Source organism: Lissotriton vulgaris, unplaced genomic scaffold, assembly GCF_964263255.1.
Source record: "Lissotriton vulgaris unplaced genomic scaffold, aLisVul1.2 SCAFFOLD_2464, whole genome shotgun sequence".
Classification (NCBI taxonomy): Eukaryota; Metazoa; Chordata; class Amphibia; order Caudata; family Salamandridae; genus Lissotriton; species Lissotriton vulgaris.
The window spans coordinates 331,131-347,264 of record NW_028241331.1 but is presented as its reverse complement, the minus strand read 5'-3'; the positions used below and the strand labels follow the sequence as shown (position 1 = coordinate 347,264).

Here is a 16,134-nt window from a genome sequence, read left to right as displayed (position 1 = left end):
GCCCTTGGAGACAACTCTCTGCCTGAATACCTACATACAGACGAGGAGTTGCCCGCCGATATTCTTGCGGGGCTCCTTTTTATAATGTCCAAAGCGTGAGACTATAATCACGTCATTTCACGCTATCTCGTATCGCCTCTTACGCCCCTGCCTAATACCTTCCCAGCATAAGTGTAAATGTGGCTATTTCTTTTTTTTTTTAATTCAAATCTTTTTTATTGAAGAACAAAGCTGAAAATAAAGACAATACAATGACTCTTCCAAGGTACAAATGAGCAGAATGATGGCACCAAGACACTTACAGTAATCAAATCAAGTCAAAGAGGAGATAGAAGAAAGGTGGGAGAGAAAAGGAGAGGAGGAAAAAGAGAGAAGAGAAGAGAAGAGAGTAGAGAAGAGAGAGGACAGGTGTATCCATAGAGCGGTCATAACCAGTTTACCCAAACCTGGTTCGGCATGCATGTATTAGGAAGTATACAGTAAGCATATATGGTTGAGCACACTAAAATTCAATAACAATTCTATGGAACAAGTTGACCATTGAGATGTGCCTCATGGGGGTTCAAAGTGGCAGGATGACGCATCCAGGGATGACCAGAGTTTGTTGTTCGAAGGCTTCCAAGTGGCTGACTGTAGCGCAGGATTGTCTGCCCCTCTTAGAAAGGAAAGCCATTCCAGCCACATTTTAAAGTTGACTTCAGCAAAATTTTTCCACTTGTAAAGTATGACCTTGCACGCCAATGTTAACATGATATCAAGCAATTGTCTGTCATGAGTCTCTGGCAATTGTTCCTCCAGAGGGCCCAGAATGACATATATAAATTCTTGAGTAGGAGTTATTCCAAATATCTGTTGGATATATGAAAATACATTGTTCCAGAATGGACGCAGTAGGGAACAGTTAAAAAGCATGTGTGCCAAGTCACCTGGCGCTTCTTGGCAGTTCCAACAATTAGGCGTGTCCCTCAGATTACATTTAAACAGTTTCTGAGGGGTCCAGAACACTCTGTTCAACAACATATATTTCGTTTGGCATAGGATCGGGGAAACCTTGTTTGTTAGTGCGGTGTTATGTATGACCTCCCAATCGATTACTATTCCTGTGGAGTTAGGCTCTGATTCCCACTTGATTTCGGATAACTTATGTGGCTTCTTGGGCAGGGGGAGGAGCAGTTTATATATTCTAGAGACCAAATGACCAGCATGGTACAGTAACCGGAGGCGGTTCACCAGCCAAGGCGGCTCTGTAGAAAGGGGACGTTTGGAGATAGCAGCTTTCAATTTCAGGAATTGGTAAAATTCTATGTGAGGCAATTCAAATCTCTCTTGCAATATCGAAAAGGGTAGAGGCCTACCACTTTCATAGAGGTCATTCACTATATGTATACCCTTAGTCGCCCACAATTCCCAATAAAGGGTCTTCCCCTCTATCCTGAGCATAGGGTTATGCCATAATGAGAGTAGAGTAGATCTCTTAATCACCGAAGCAGTCTTATGGGATTGGTCAAGTCGGAGGAGTGCTCTTCTAGTATTTAGTAGAATGTATTTAGAGTGAGGTATATGGGTCAAATCCATGGTGAGGAGAGCCGAGAGGGGTGCACGCGCCATTAACGATTTTTCGATATTCAGCCACACTGGAGTGTAGGATGTATCATCAACTAGCCAAAGGGCCCCTTGTTTACAGAGGAAGGCTGTTTGGTAGTTCCTGAACGAGGGCAGGCCCAGGCCGCCTTTGTCTTTTGCTAACTGCAGCTTTTTTAGTGATATCCTGGCTTTTTTCCCTCGCCACAGGAACTCCCCGAACAACCTGTCCACCTTCTTGATGAATTCTTCTGAAAAAGTCATAGGGAGCATGCAGGCTAGATAGTTAACTAGGGGCGTGCACATCATTTTAAGGGTCTCAGCCCTACCCCACCAGGATAGATATTTTGGTGACCAGCTATCTAGCAATGTGGATATCTTTTTTAATGTTAAGTCTTCATTTAACTTCAGAGTCGTAATCAAATCCCTTTCAAAGTCTAAGCCCAGATATTTAAAAGCTTTTGGTTGCCAGGTAAGGCCAGAGGAGCCTAGAATGTCTTTACTCCCGATATTGTTTAACAATTTGACTTCTGTTTTGTCCTTATTCAGTTTATATCCTGAAACTCTAGAGAACCCCTCGATTGTGTCCATCAAGGCCGGGATAGCCTCGTCGGCTTTTTCCGTTAAGATCAGCACATCATCGGCGTAGGCCGTCAATTTTACAGTGCAGTCATCAAATGGGATACCAGCGATTGCTTTGTTATGTCTAATATGCCACAAAAAGGGTTCTATTGCCAGTAAGAACAAAGATGGTGATAGTGGGCAACCTTGCCTCGTCCCTTGTTTCAGGCAGAAAGAGGATGAGAAGGAGCCACCTGCTCTGACTTTTGCAGTGGGGCCGGCGTACAGAGCCATTACGAGTTTAGTGAACGTTTCTCCTAAGTTAAAATGGTGTTAAATGTGGCTATTTCTCGTAATTGTGTGGCACGTACGCCAGTCTAGACTGAGTTCCTGGCATTCTGGCTGGAAGTCTATCATTAATTAGAAATGTGCCATTATTGCTTCAAGGGATTCTATTCATGCGTTATTGTGCCAGTCTGCGATACTGATTTGATACATTTATCCTCATTTATCGGATGGCTTACAGTAGCTGAGAACTTCCCTTTTCTCTGTTCACAGCTTTCAAGTGGGGGCCTGGGGTGTGTTGCAAGAATAAGAAGGAACTTGAACTTTAATGTTCGTGAACTTAACGTACTGTGGGGTGGGGGCCTTGAAACAGGAGGGCTGAGCCTTGCAGAAGGAGCTGGCAGAAGCCTGGGTCAGACCAGCTTTCTGCTTCTGTTTAAGCTGAGAGAAAATGGCAGTGCTCAGGCCAATGTAACTGAGGCCTATAACTTCTAAGCAGCAGGGCCTACACAGGTGACTATGCAGTGAAATTATCTCCCTCTGTCACTAGTACAATGCAACTCCTAATGAGGAGCTAAAAGTATTTGTTTGCGGTAACTAGAAAACTATATAGAACACCGTCAAATGAATATGCTATTGGAATATTTCAGGGCATTCACTTAAATGCTATTGACAGTGAGACGTAGAGTTCCTATAATCAGACATCAATAACTAACAGTTTCTCATTTATACACATAGGGCCAGATGTAGGTAACTTCCATTTAGCGAGTCCTTAATATCGATTATTACCTAGCGATTATTACCAAATCGCTATTAAGGACTCGCTAAATGGAATGTAGGTAGGAATCGCTAAAATATTAGCGATTCCTTAATATTCCTTAATAACGAATTAGTAATTCAGATTAGTTATTAAGGAATACCTAGCCATTCATGGGCTAGGAGGCCCATAGGAATGAATGGGAAGAGATTCACTATTAGCGATTCGGTATTACCGAATCGTTAATAGCGGGAGGGATTTCAAGGGTGCCAGGGTGTCCGAAGGACACCCTGTTGCACCCCGAAATGTGCATTTGTGCAGATGTGGCGCACATACATGCCCTAAGGGCATGGATGCGTGCCACATGGCACATTAAAAAAAGCAAAAAAGTGCTTTTTGTAAGGAAATCGCTACTTACCACCAACTTGAAGTTGGTGGTAAATAGCGATTCCTTACGGCTGAGGTGCACTGTTTTTAGTGCTACGTACATTGCATTTAAGGAATTGGTATTTCCGATTCCTTAAATGCAAGAGCAAAATAAGGAATCACTATTTTACGATTCCTTATTTTGCATGTATGTTTACAGTCACCTACATCGTACATGGCTAAATACGGGTCGGTAATGCAGATATTTAACGAATTTCAGCATTACCGATCGGTATTTTGCCACCTACATCAGGCCCATAGATCTTAGTTTCCACATTAGTAACAGGAGTTGCAAAAAAACAAGGCAGTTGCAAATGTCAGACTTTATGGAATCTTTGCGGTTCCTTGAAGCAGTCATCCAGTAATCAAACGAGGATTAATAGGAGGAATGAAAAGAACAAAAAAAGACAAAAATGCATGTTCAAAATGGATTGGGCTGTGTTCATTGCGTTATTATAAAAAAATACATAAAGTGGGAAAATATATTCCAAACATTAGAGTAGCTAGTTTCCATGGCTTCTTCGGCCACCAATTATTCTATCTACAAGTATTAGTTTAAAGGTCACCTGTGCTTTTATGGTCCATGTGCTGTGCCTGTCTGGGTATTGGTACATTCCCATTCACAAAACGTCTACCACCTTTTTCATTCACCCAAAAAAGATGAATTTACTTGTGTCAGTTTCCCTTGGCTAAGGGGGCATTTAAATTTTTCCCTCTCCCTTGTACTGAGTTTCTCCATTTCTGCGTAACCAAAGTAGAGAAGATAGACCTTAAGCACTAGTACAAAGGCGATTGCCACCTAGAGATGTAAAAAATATGGCAGTGCCTTTGTGAGAAGTTCCTTTGTCCCTACTGCTTTCTATTAAGATCGTAAGTGCGAACCAAATCTCAGAAACAAATCTCAAAAATTTGAGTAAAAACGAATTCTGCACTGAGATTTATCCAATAAATTCCCCCAGCAACTCTTTATTCCCCCTTCTTCCACTGATATGCTCTCAACTGTTTGGGGTTTTGTGCTAGGTCCATGACCAAGGTTCTTTGAAATACAACAACTGCTGTTTATTTTTCTGCTGAAAGGTGGGGGTTCGAAACCCAGACCAGCTCTGGCATCATCCAGGCCGTAGAGGAAGATTCAAACACCTGATGGAGCAGCCTGTCTGCCTTACAGGGGCTGGTAGGTAAGTTCCAGAAGGGGTGAGTGTTTGAAAAGTTTCAGCACTCAGTCCATTAGCTTGTTGTGTTTGCTTTGTTTGCCTTAAGTGGTCAAGGGTATGCCCAGACGTTGGTCCCTTGTTTGCTGTGCACTTGGATTAAAGCTAACCTGGCTGATGAGGGGTGATACCTCGAAACTGGTCCCAGGATGCTTGTTTCCAGTCCAGGGAGAATCTGGCCTGGCAGTGCGGGCTGGACTGTTTCCATGAGGAGCAGGTTCAAGACTCATTTGCATATGGCTGGGTCCAAACTGTAGTGGCATAGGGAGCAAAAGAACAATGGATTAAACCCAGTTCTTTTGACTGAGGGCGAGTGGTTGAAAAGTTTCAGCACTCGGTCCATTGTTTTCTTGTGTTTGCTATGTTTGCCCCAAATCGCCATGGGTATGCCCAGACGTTAGTCCCTTGTTTGCTGTACACCTGGATTCAAGCTAGCCTAACTGTTGTGGGGGAGATACCTCGACACCGGTCCCAGGATGCTTGTTTCTGGTCCAGGGAGGACCTGATCTGGCAGTTCAGGCTGGACTGTTTCCATGAAGAGCAGGGTCAAGAGTGATTTGCATATGGCTGGATCCAAACTGGGGTGGCATAATGAGTGAAGGAACAATGGACTGAACCCAGATCTTTTGACTGGCAGTGAGTGGTTGAAAAGTTTCAGCACCCCACCCATTATCTTGTTGTGTTTGCTAAGTTTCAGAAGTCACCATGTGGGTGACGGAATAAAGGTGTGCCTGCATGTGTGGTGGTACAGGTTTGGAGGTTCAGTATGCGTGCCAGCGGAATCTGCAGTGAAAGATTGAGGCAGAGGACAAAGGTAATGATGAAGGTGTGGTTCAAGAGTATGGATTTCTTCAGACCATTCTGTGCTACACGTGGAAATGCTCTTGTTGTGTTGCCCCCCTTAAATTGTCCTGGTCTTGAGATGAGAGCTCTGTGTCCATGTGTGGGTCACCTGATCATCCAGTATATAGGCAAGCTCCTCTGTATCTATGTGTCAATCCCTTAACCATCCAGATCTAGAGACATTGCATCCATCTGTCAGTCCTGCAGTGTTTTCCTCTGCAACTGAGCACCACACACAAAATCCAGAGGCCTTGAGGTCTTCCCTAGAACACAGAAATCCTCTGTCCAAAGACTACCCCCTAAATTCAGCCTAAGCTTACTGCACTGTAGTATGAGCATGAATCACATACTTCAAATTTATTTTGGTAACGTTTCAAAACTCTTATCCAGTTGAACATGAAATAATGTCAATGCGGTTGCTAAAATATAAAATAAATATAACTTCACAATGTTCAACATACCTACAATATCTTTGAGAAAGCAGCTCATATTCAAGTTGAACTCAGTTATACAGGTAGTTTTGGTTATTCCTGATTACACTGTCCTTTCCTCCATCCCACAACTAGTTACGTTCAACCTTATTGCACAGCTAGTTCAGCTGGACCTCATTACACAGCTACCTACAGGATATTTTCACTCACTTTGCTGAGTCTTAACATTCATCACCCTTCATTATGTCACTTGTTAAGCCTTCTTTTTGTTACAGTGCTTTCGTAGCACAATATAGGCTGCACCAGTGTTGCAACCTGTCTTTCATTACAAGCTGATTCAGCCAAACCTCCATTGCACCACTTCTTCACCCTGATGCCCACTGAACAGATAGCTCAGGAGAACCTCAATTGCATCACAAGCTCAAACTAATCTGCACTACAATGCTAGCCTAGCCAGGCCTCCATTGCACCACTAGTAAGGTGGGCCTCATTACACAGCTTGCTCAGCCACACCTCCACTATGCAGCTGATTTACAATTACCTCCATTGCTGTAACTAGCCCAGCCTGCCCTTTGTTAGAGGGCTAGCTCATCATTACCTCTATTATACTTTTGGCTCAACTTAAAACAAAAAGTTCAGCCTGATCCCCAGTACAGATCCTGCTTAGTTTGACCTCAGTAAGCTACTGTCCTTCATCATATCTCATAATAGTATGTGTATCACCCCCTCTTAAACCTAGTAACTCGTCCAATTACGCCTGCTCGCTTGGCTTTCATGTCCTAAAACTGACTAAGATCTAAGTGAACAAATGGCTTAGACTAGTAATCAAATGATCCCTGTTCAGGTACAGATGTCCAGAAGTTCTCTTGTGTTGGTACACATGTCAAAAATCCTCTGATGTGTAAGTGCAAGTGTTCTACAGTTCCCCCGGGTAGTGGGTACTCATGTCTTAGATTCATGCCAGCAGTACATAATGGTGTCCCCCAATTCTTTTCAAGGCTTGAAGGTGCCAACCTTGCACTTTGATTGTTTGTCCCAAGAAAAAGTTAATGCTGTACAGCTATCTACTGTAAGACATTCAATGTTGGATCTTGTTCTGCGCTCTAGGGATATTTCCTTCCTGTATGATGCGTTAACAGTGGCGGAGAAGAGTTATGGGGACTGTACCTGCACAGGAACACAACGACGTGGAGAACATGGCACAGTGAGTTGCAGTGAGGCTGACCATTCGTAATAATTGTCTATCATATCTTGCACCTGTGCGCGTCTCTACCACTGGGAAGATTGCCAAACTCATAACCCATGTTTATGTACAGAATTCATAGATGTCTCTCATCTGCACCTTCTTGTGGATGTCTGTAATGCAACCTAACCTGGATCAGATCCAGGCAGTATTGGGGGAATGTAACTGGTCTCCGATCGGTAGACACATGAGCAACTTCTTGAAGACCCACTTACGCTGGAGGAATTTACTGGTGTGCTAAAGGACCTCCCCCTTGGTACATCCCCGGTCCCGGATGACCTCCCGGTCTCTTTTTATCGCACTTTTCTCCCGTAGATTCAAGAGCATTTACTTTGCCTTTTTAACTCTTTCTCAGCTACTGGAGGACCCTCCTCCTCTATGGCGCTGGCCAAGATCACATTGCTTCCCAAGCCAGGGAAGGATCCCACGTTATGTTATTATTTTCGCCCCATCGAGCTTTTAAACATGGATCTCAAAATCTATTCTAAAATTCTGGCGAAACGGCTCGACTCACATCTACCTGAGCTTCTTGAGCCAGATCAGGTTGGCATCATCCGACATCGGCAGGGTGCGGACAATGTGCGGCGCATCGCTCATTTGGTCGGGAAGGCTCACCACTGGAACATACCCGCGTGCTTATTGTTACTCGATGCTGAAAATGCATTTGACCGTGTGGATTGGGCCTTTCTTCGGGCCGTCCTGCATAAAATAGGGTTGGTACCCCGATTGATTGCCAGGATCACCTCTAGCCCAGGTTCGGGTAAACAGCCTTCTTACGGGTCCTATTTATATCCGACAGGGATGCCCTTTATGCCCCTATTGTTTGTGCTTGTCGTAGAGCCTCCTGCCATCATGATACGCCAGTCTCTTGTCATTACTGGCATTGCTCTTGGGGTGTGGACCATAAAATAGCTTTGTTTGCGGATTACCTCCTCCTCACATTGTCGGGCCCACAATCCTCTCTACCCGCCCTTCATACATTGCTTCAGTCTTTTGAACTTGTCTTGGGCCTCAAAATCAACCATGCAAAATCGTGGGCCTTGAATCTCACAATTCCTGAATCTGAGATCCCCGTGCATTAGTCTCTTGTCCCGTACCAATGGGCCTCCCATTCCATTCAGTACCTAGGTCTCAATTTGACCCCTAACACGTGGTCGCAAGCCATTTGGCAAGAACGTAAAAAGGCCATTTCAGAGGAACTGCGGACGTGGAAATCTCTCTCTTTCCTGGCTGGGCCACCTGAATGCAGTTAAAATTTCGGTGCTACCGAAAATATTATATCTATTCCAAACTTTGCCCACGCCTTTCCTGCAGCACCAGATTCAGAACTTTCAGTGCGACCTTCCTAACTTTATTTGGGGACTGCAACAGGTACTCTTTTCTAATAAAATACTTATGTTACCACAAGACCGGGGGGCTGGCATTCCCCAATTTAATGGAGTACTATTGGGCCTCTCACCTTCGTTTTTATCTCGGAATGGACTGCGTGGGAGAGCAAGAAGGTCTGGTTCCATATAATTAGGGCAGTGGCCTGCAGACCCATATGAGATCTCGCCTGGGACTCATGGGAGGTTCAACCATATGGCCATCCCAAGAAAAACTGGGCTGAATATTTGGGATAAGCTAACATTGTCCAGGGGTCTCACTTCTTTCCCGTCCCCTCACACCAGCCTTTTCACAGTTAGTTGTGAAAAGGCTGTTGATACCCTGAAAGAGGCTATGTGCTCCGCACCAATTCTGAAAGCTCCAGACTATGCCAAGCAGTTCATTGTGCAGACTGATGCCTCTGAGCTAGGGATAGGAGCGGTCTTATCCCAGACCAATGATGACGTTTAAGACCAACCTGTTGCTTTTATCAGCTGAAACCTTCTCCCCAGGGAGCAGCGTTGGAGTAGCATTGAGAGGGAGGCCTTTGCTGTGGTTTGGTCCCTGAAGAAGCTGAGACCATACTTGTTTGGTACTCACTTCCTAGTTCAAACTGATCGCTGACCTCTCAGATGGCTAATGCAAATGAACGGTGAAACTCCTAAACTGTTGAGGTGTTCTATTTCCCTACAGGGAATGGACTTTGTAGTGGAACACAGACGTGGAACTGCCCATACCAATGTAGATGGACTTTCCAGGTTCTTCCACTTAGAAAATGAAGACTCTCTAGGGAAAGGTTAGTCTCATCCTCTTTCGTTTAGGGGGGAAGGTTTGGTGAGAAAGTGCCCTCTTTCTGCATGGTTGCCCCCACTTTTTGCTGAATTGCTGATGTACTTGACTGAGTGTGCCCTCGGCTCCTGCTAATCAGGTAGCCAGGGCCTATGTTCTTTCCCTAAAACTGCATTGAAGCGTAAACTCAATTGGCATCTTTGGCCACAGGTCAACCCCCGGTAAATGGTACCACAGGTACCCAGGGCACTGTGACCAGAGAAGGCCTCTAAGGGCAGCAGCTTATTGTGCCACCCTTAGAGGTCCTATACCTTGATACTCACACGCTGCCTTGGCAGGCTGCGTGTCTTGGTGCAGAACAAATTGAAGAGTCGACATGGCACACATCCCTGTGGGCCGTGCCTCCAACCCACTGCCCTGGCATAGATCAGTTACCCCTCGAGCTGTCTGCACTATACCAGTGGTGAGGGTATGGGTGTATGAGCCCTGTACCACTACAGTGTCTAATTCCATTCTTAGACATTGTAAGTGCAGTGGTGCATTAAGAGTATATGGTGCTGGGAGTTTGTCATTACAAACTCCACAGCATCATAATGGCTACACTGAAAAATGAGAAGTTTCAACACTGATACCAATGTCGGATTTAATGAAAAATTCACACAGAGGGCGTCTTAGAGATGCCCCCTGAAAACGAACCTACCACTAGTGTCCATGCTGAGTGGCTGCTTTCAGCTGACACCACCAGACATGTTTCTGGACCCCTGGGTCGAGAGCCTGCTGCTCTCTGGGGCCTGAAACAATGCACATCCTGGGATGGGGTGCCAAGCCTCCTCCCCCAGGATGGGCAGGATTCACGAAGGAGAAGCTTCAAAGGCTTGCCACCTTTGTGAGCTTCCCCAGGCCACTTGCTGCTCTCAGCACCTGGTCCCCACTGGTTCTGACCCCCACTTTGGGCAGGAGAACAGGCGGGAAAAACAATTGGGGAAGAGAGGTGTGCCCGACTCTGGCAACTCCATTCGGAGACCGTAAATCTGCACCACTCTGCACCTGACGTCCACGGCCCAAGCTCGAGTGGGCAAACACCACGAGGAGGTCACCCCGGTGATTCTGACCCGAGATCCCACAACCCCTGCCCTGCCTCAAGCCTCCAGCTGACGCCTGCAGTCTAAATCCAAAAGGCCCCCCTAACCGCGACCAGGAGCTGGTAAGAACATCCGACCCCAAAAGGCACCCCTGCACCCAACGCCCCATGGCCTTGTGTGCCCAAACCGACGGTGCCTAACCAACCCCTAACTTCCCAACTTACCTCTTGAAGTGGTGCTCGCACCCAGAAGACCTTCGTCCCCAAGCCTGCAGTGTGTTTACAAACCAGATTCTCCATTGGAAAACAACAGGGCATCCCACGTCGAAACCCTGCACCCGGCCGCCCTATTGCCGCTGAGGGTGCACCTTTGGTGCTACTTTGTTTCCCCAGTTGCCCTGAGCTAAAGTCCAGGAACTTTGCTCACACAACCCAGTGGCCTGCTTGCCAGCAGCTACCAACCGGAGGCCCTCTATCCCCCATTCGATAACATTGGACCTCAGCACTCTGCACCCGGCTGCCCTAGAGCCGCTGAGGGTGTAACTAGAGTGCATCATTTACTCTGGGGGACCCCTGAGTCCACCCCCAGAACCTCAACTCCCACTATCAAATACTTACCTCAAAACCGATAACACTATTTTCCTCAATAGGATAACATTGAATGTTTTTCTGTGGAAAGTTTCTAAGTGTGGAGTTTGAGAAACTAAAGAAATTCTTTAAAATTGCATAATCTAACGAAAATGATTTTACTTACCTGTTTTCAGGAAATGTCCCAGAGTATTATCTAGCTATACTACTCTGTGAAAGTCTAGTAATCTCAAAAGTTACTTACCTGCTATTTTACTGAAAAGCCTATTCAAGTCTATGTACTGCATTTACTAAGTATTGCATTTCTCTGCATCCATACTGTGAATCAAATCGCACATACAATTATCATCCAAACTGTATTTCATTTGCATTACTACTGTAAAGTATTTATTGCTTACCTGTGCCAGGCTTGCTTGGTTCTAGAAAATAAAATAACTAAAAGAATATTTTTATACAAAAACAATTTGTCTGAAGTTCAGTCTTTGAGTGTGTGAATTCATTTGCTGACTGAGTGCATACAACAAATGCTTAACACTGTCCTCTGATACTGCCTTACTTCTCAACCACACTACCACAAATAGAGAGTAAGGTTCAATCTAACTTTACCTCTGCCTACCTTTGGGGTTCCACTGGACTCTGTGCACACTATACCTCACTTTGGTATAGTATATAGAGAGCCAGCTTTCTACAGCATCTCCAACAGCAGGATGTATAGTACTTCTTTGAGCCACATTATGCCTCTCCTACAGAGACATGTTTAGTACTTTTAAATACTAGTGCTGCTCCTCCCTCTTGCCTAATAATCACCTTTTTTCTCCACAGTTTCTCAGCACTCGGGACAGCCTCATTCCTCAGGAGTTTCACGTTGTAAAGAACAAAGGAGTTATGGGATTGGAGTACTATGAAGAGTGAGTGCCCTTATTATCGCACACATTCTCAGTATTAGCATCTGTCCCTTATTCACGTATTGACCCTTTAGAGCCTCCTGTCACAGTGTATAGTTTTTCCTTTCCACTCTTGCAGCCTGTAAGTCATCTACTATCACATCATTTGTTGCCTTCATCCCTCCCTTTCAACATTTGTAGTATCCAACCGTCAATTCACTCTAGTTTTTTTCCTCCTCCTTTTTTTATGATTCATTCTTCATGTACTATGTGGTATCTTTACCTTTTCCCTATTGTGATCTCCATTTTCTCGGACCATACCTTTCCTCTTCTTCTTTAATTTTTCCAGATATTCTCCCCTTACATCTTTTGTGATCTCCTTCTCCCCCTTGTGGCGTTTGTGGGCTTCCTTGTGATATTCGAGATCATTGCACGATTCATGATACCCTTCCCTTGTACCCTTTTATTTTTTGTGATCCCATCTCTTGCACTCTTTATTTTCTCCTTCACGTACATCCTTTGGGATTTTCTTCCATGTACCCTTTACGATCTCCTTCCCTTGTATCCTTCAGGTTCTCCATCCCTTGCAGCTTTGTGATTTCCTTCCTTTTATCTATTGTGATCTAATTTCCTTGTACACTTCGTGGCCTCTTTCCCTGGTACCCTTGTTCCCTTCATCTCTTACTCTTGTATCTTTTGTGTCATTTTTATTGCACCCCACTCATTATATTCTCTACCCAAATCTTTTTTGATAAGTGGCATCTCTAGAAATCATGGGCAGGGTATTTAGGGCTACACATGAAGCTAAATGAACATCAAACACTATGACCCTGCCCAAAATACTTACCAGAGTTTGTATTTGTAAGTATATATGCACTTAGAATTTAAGAGCCACTACATTGCGTAATCGGTCTAAGAAAGTAACTACAATTCACTCCTCACATTGCTGCAAGTGAGTCAACAAGAGGTAATATATTCAAAAAGTATATACTGTCATCATATGTTGTGGAACTCATCAATTTATGAATGCATATGTACATGAGGAGCTTTTTTATAGCCACCATACGTATTTGAGGTGTCCTGTATGTCAAGTTGCCACAGTGCGATTAGCCTGGGCATTAAAGTTGATTTGGCCTTCTTCCCGGGTTTGGGGCAGGTTCCTAGTTTATCAGGCCACCAGCTGCTATTCCAGCTAGATGGTCCTGTACCAAAGAACAGCACCTCGTGTCCCCCCCACCCCCCATTACGTTTTAGAAAGTTTCAACCCATCGAGTCTGCCACTGCAGGCATATATAGCGAGAAATTGTCTGCTATGGAGCATGGCTTCTGGGGGATTGACCCAATAATCTGTGTATCGTCAGCATATGACAGTTAACTAACTTTAGACAAACTTTTTATTATATTTTATCCTAAGAATGAAGTTTGCACTCATAGCTACAGCAAGCCTCGAGTCAAATAATGTACCCAGCTATTGTACAATGTCTGGTTTATTTTCATACAAGAAATCAACGTTTTAATCATGCTTTTTTCAATTATTAATTTTTCAGTATTATGTTTTTACTATGCTAACATCGTTACGATTTTAATTAACTAAACAATAAAAATAATTCATTCATATGACACTATCTTTAGCCCAAATGCCTGAATTATGGAATCAGGGGTTGCATATAAAGATTAAAGAGCGTGGGGCTCAACGAGGAGCCCTGTGGCACTCCACATGGCAGGGAAAAAGTGCTGTAACTTCACCCTTTGTGAACGATCCATAAGGAAGGAGGGCCTGGGCTTGATGAGTGATACCCAGATCTTGGAGACTTTCCATCGGCAGCAAAGGCGAGATGGTATCAAATGCTGCTGATAGATCAAGAATTATCAGTGCCACACCTTGTCCTTCATCCACTAGACGCCTAATGCAGTCTGTGGCGGAGATCAGTTTCCGGTTCTGTTCCATGATGTTTCCTGACTTCGAATTGAGAATTGTCCAGACAACCCTGCTGTTCTGCAACTTCCATCAGATGGATATAAAGATGTTTCTCTAGGATCTTTGCTGGGCAAAAGCAGAGAAATCGGATGATAGTTCGTACAGTCCATTCGTCCAAGTTAGATTTCTTTAGAAGGGGCCTAATAATTGCCTCCTTCCATCTCCGGGGGTAAGATCCGGAGATGATCTATTAGTATAATAAATTGGCATGAGAATGGGCTATGGTACTAGCTGCCAGGTGAAGAACGGCTGGCAGGCTTCAAGGGGTGACCCTGATTTCATGTTGAGAAGGTGAGATGGGAAGACAGACAGTACTTTGGTCTCTTGGTCTGTTTGAACAGCAGTCCTTTGAGATGTCAATTGAGGCCTTCAGGTTGGGATTGGCTGCATGGATGTTTTAAGAGCTGCTTCAAATCCTTTATAGATATCTACAGTCTTGGATTGGAAGATATTTGCTAACTGGTTGCAAAATAGTTCTGAGCCCTCAGGCTCTCCAGTGACCGGGGGGGGTGGGAAGTGGGGGGTTGGGTGGCAATCTGTTGCACTACCCTAAAGAGTTCTCTGACAGATGTGACATTTTCAATTTTTTGAGTGCAGTATTTAGATTTTTCCTCAGTCAAAGCTAGTTTATATTACTTAATATGATTTCTATATATGATTTTTTCTTGCTCTTACTGGTTTTACTCTTATGTCAGCGATATGCTGCTTGAGCGTCCTGAGTCTGTAATTGTACCAGGGAGCTGATGGAGAGTCTTTTTTGCGTGACTACACTAAGGGGGGCTATCTTGTTGGCTGCCATCTCCAGCCACTCTGCAAATACCTCTGCCTCCTTATCTATGTCCCCTGAGATTTCAATGGGTATGCTTATACGAATTGTTTGTGTGCAAGATATGTTTGGTTTTGAAGTAATACACATGTAATCCTGCCGTGCTTGGGGCAAATTTGCTCCCCATGGAAGTCCCAAATGGCTGTAGGTACACTGTGCCCTCATATTCAAAATAGTTTCTTTTAAGTGCTAGGCATGCACTTTCAAGGAAGAATGCCCTTGGAGTTTTGTATTGCCATTCCCCTTGTTCCCGAGATTCCTGGATGACTAAAAGTGTATCCTCCTGTAGTAGGCATGTATAAAGACACTGCACATGACGGCTAATTAGCATGCTCTTTTCTGTGTCGTAGCCTATGTCCCTCAGTAGACATAGCAAGTCTTTTGTGTTCTTCACGTGTATAGAAGTGCTCTGTACCAATAGTCTCCGGTAAGAGTCACAAAAGCGGGATAGAGGTTCCAGAAGGGAACCAATCCCTGACACTATTGGGAACCTTGGAGTGGGCATTCTGTTTTTTTATTAGTTTAAAGGAACTGTGCCTCTTTTTGACCAGTTTGCTTTCGCTGTCTCAGTAAGGTTCTTTATTTCAGATCAAAGTTGTTGTGTCAGGTCTGAGGAAAGAATTCTGTAATTTTTTCTATTTTCTATCTCCCAGGAGACGGTGACATTCAATGTTATAGTCTTGCTTGTCCTGAACTACAACTCCATCCTCTCTGTCTGCAGGTTTTTTGATAATTCTTTTATCCATTCTCAAATCTTTTAATGCCATGGTTTCTTTCTTACTCATATTGTGGAAGCCGTCCTTGTCTTCTTGTAATGTCTCTGTCTCATTGAACACTGCTTGTTCAAATGTTCATACCTCAGTGGGAATCGTGGTAGTGTGGTGACAGAATGTAGATTTTATCTTCATGCCTGTGACTCCTCTGTTCTTGTTGCTGAGGCCTTCGGTTTAAAAAAAAAAGTCATTTAGCTTCAGTTTCCTAAAGAACTCTGCCAATTGGCAATGTAGTCAGAACTTGTCAAGGTGGGCTGTAGGTACAACCCCTGTCCTTTGTTAAGGACTCTTCGTTGTATTTCTCTTAATGTTAGAATAGACAGCTTAGTTACATGTTGGCCTCTATTGAGGGGTCTCCCTCAACATGCTCCTGGTGTGTACTTCTCCTGTCTGGTCCTACCAGTGTATTTGGTTGTCTTTTCTTCTCTTTGCTCTCCCCCTCAATCCTTAATAAAAATGGAAACCTTTGGTTCGGGAGGAACCGTGGTGGGGCCCTTGTGGGGATGGTTTGC

General features: G+C 44.3%; 1 protein-coding gene across 1 annotated transcript in view; it reads left to right on the top strand.

The window, feature by feature from the left end:
* The window catches only part of LOC147671992 (axonemal dynein light chain domain-containing protein 1-like), a gene marked incomplete at its 3' end in the record, with an annotated part of 350,388 nt that overhangs the window by 12,837 nt on the left and 321,417 nt on the right, over nt 1-16,134 (top strand). Inside the window, exons 2-4 of the mRNA XM_086948070.1 lie at nt 4,688-4,788; nt 7,203-7,299; nt 11,984-12,069. Coding sequence (XP_086804196.1) covers nt 4,688-4,788; nt 7,203-7,299; nt 11,984-12,069 — 284 coding nt within the window. The remainder of the gene's footprint in view (nt 1-4,687; nt 4,789-7,202; nt 7,300-11,983; nt 12,070-16,134) is intronic.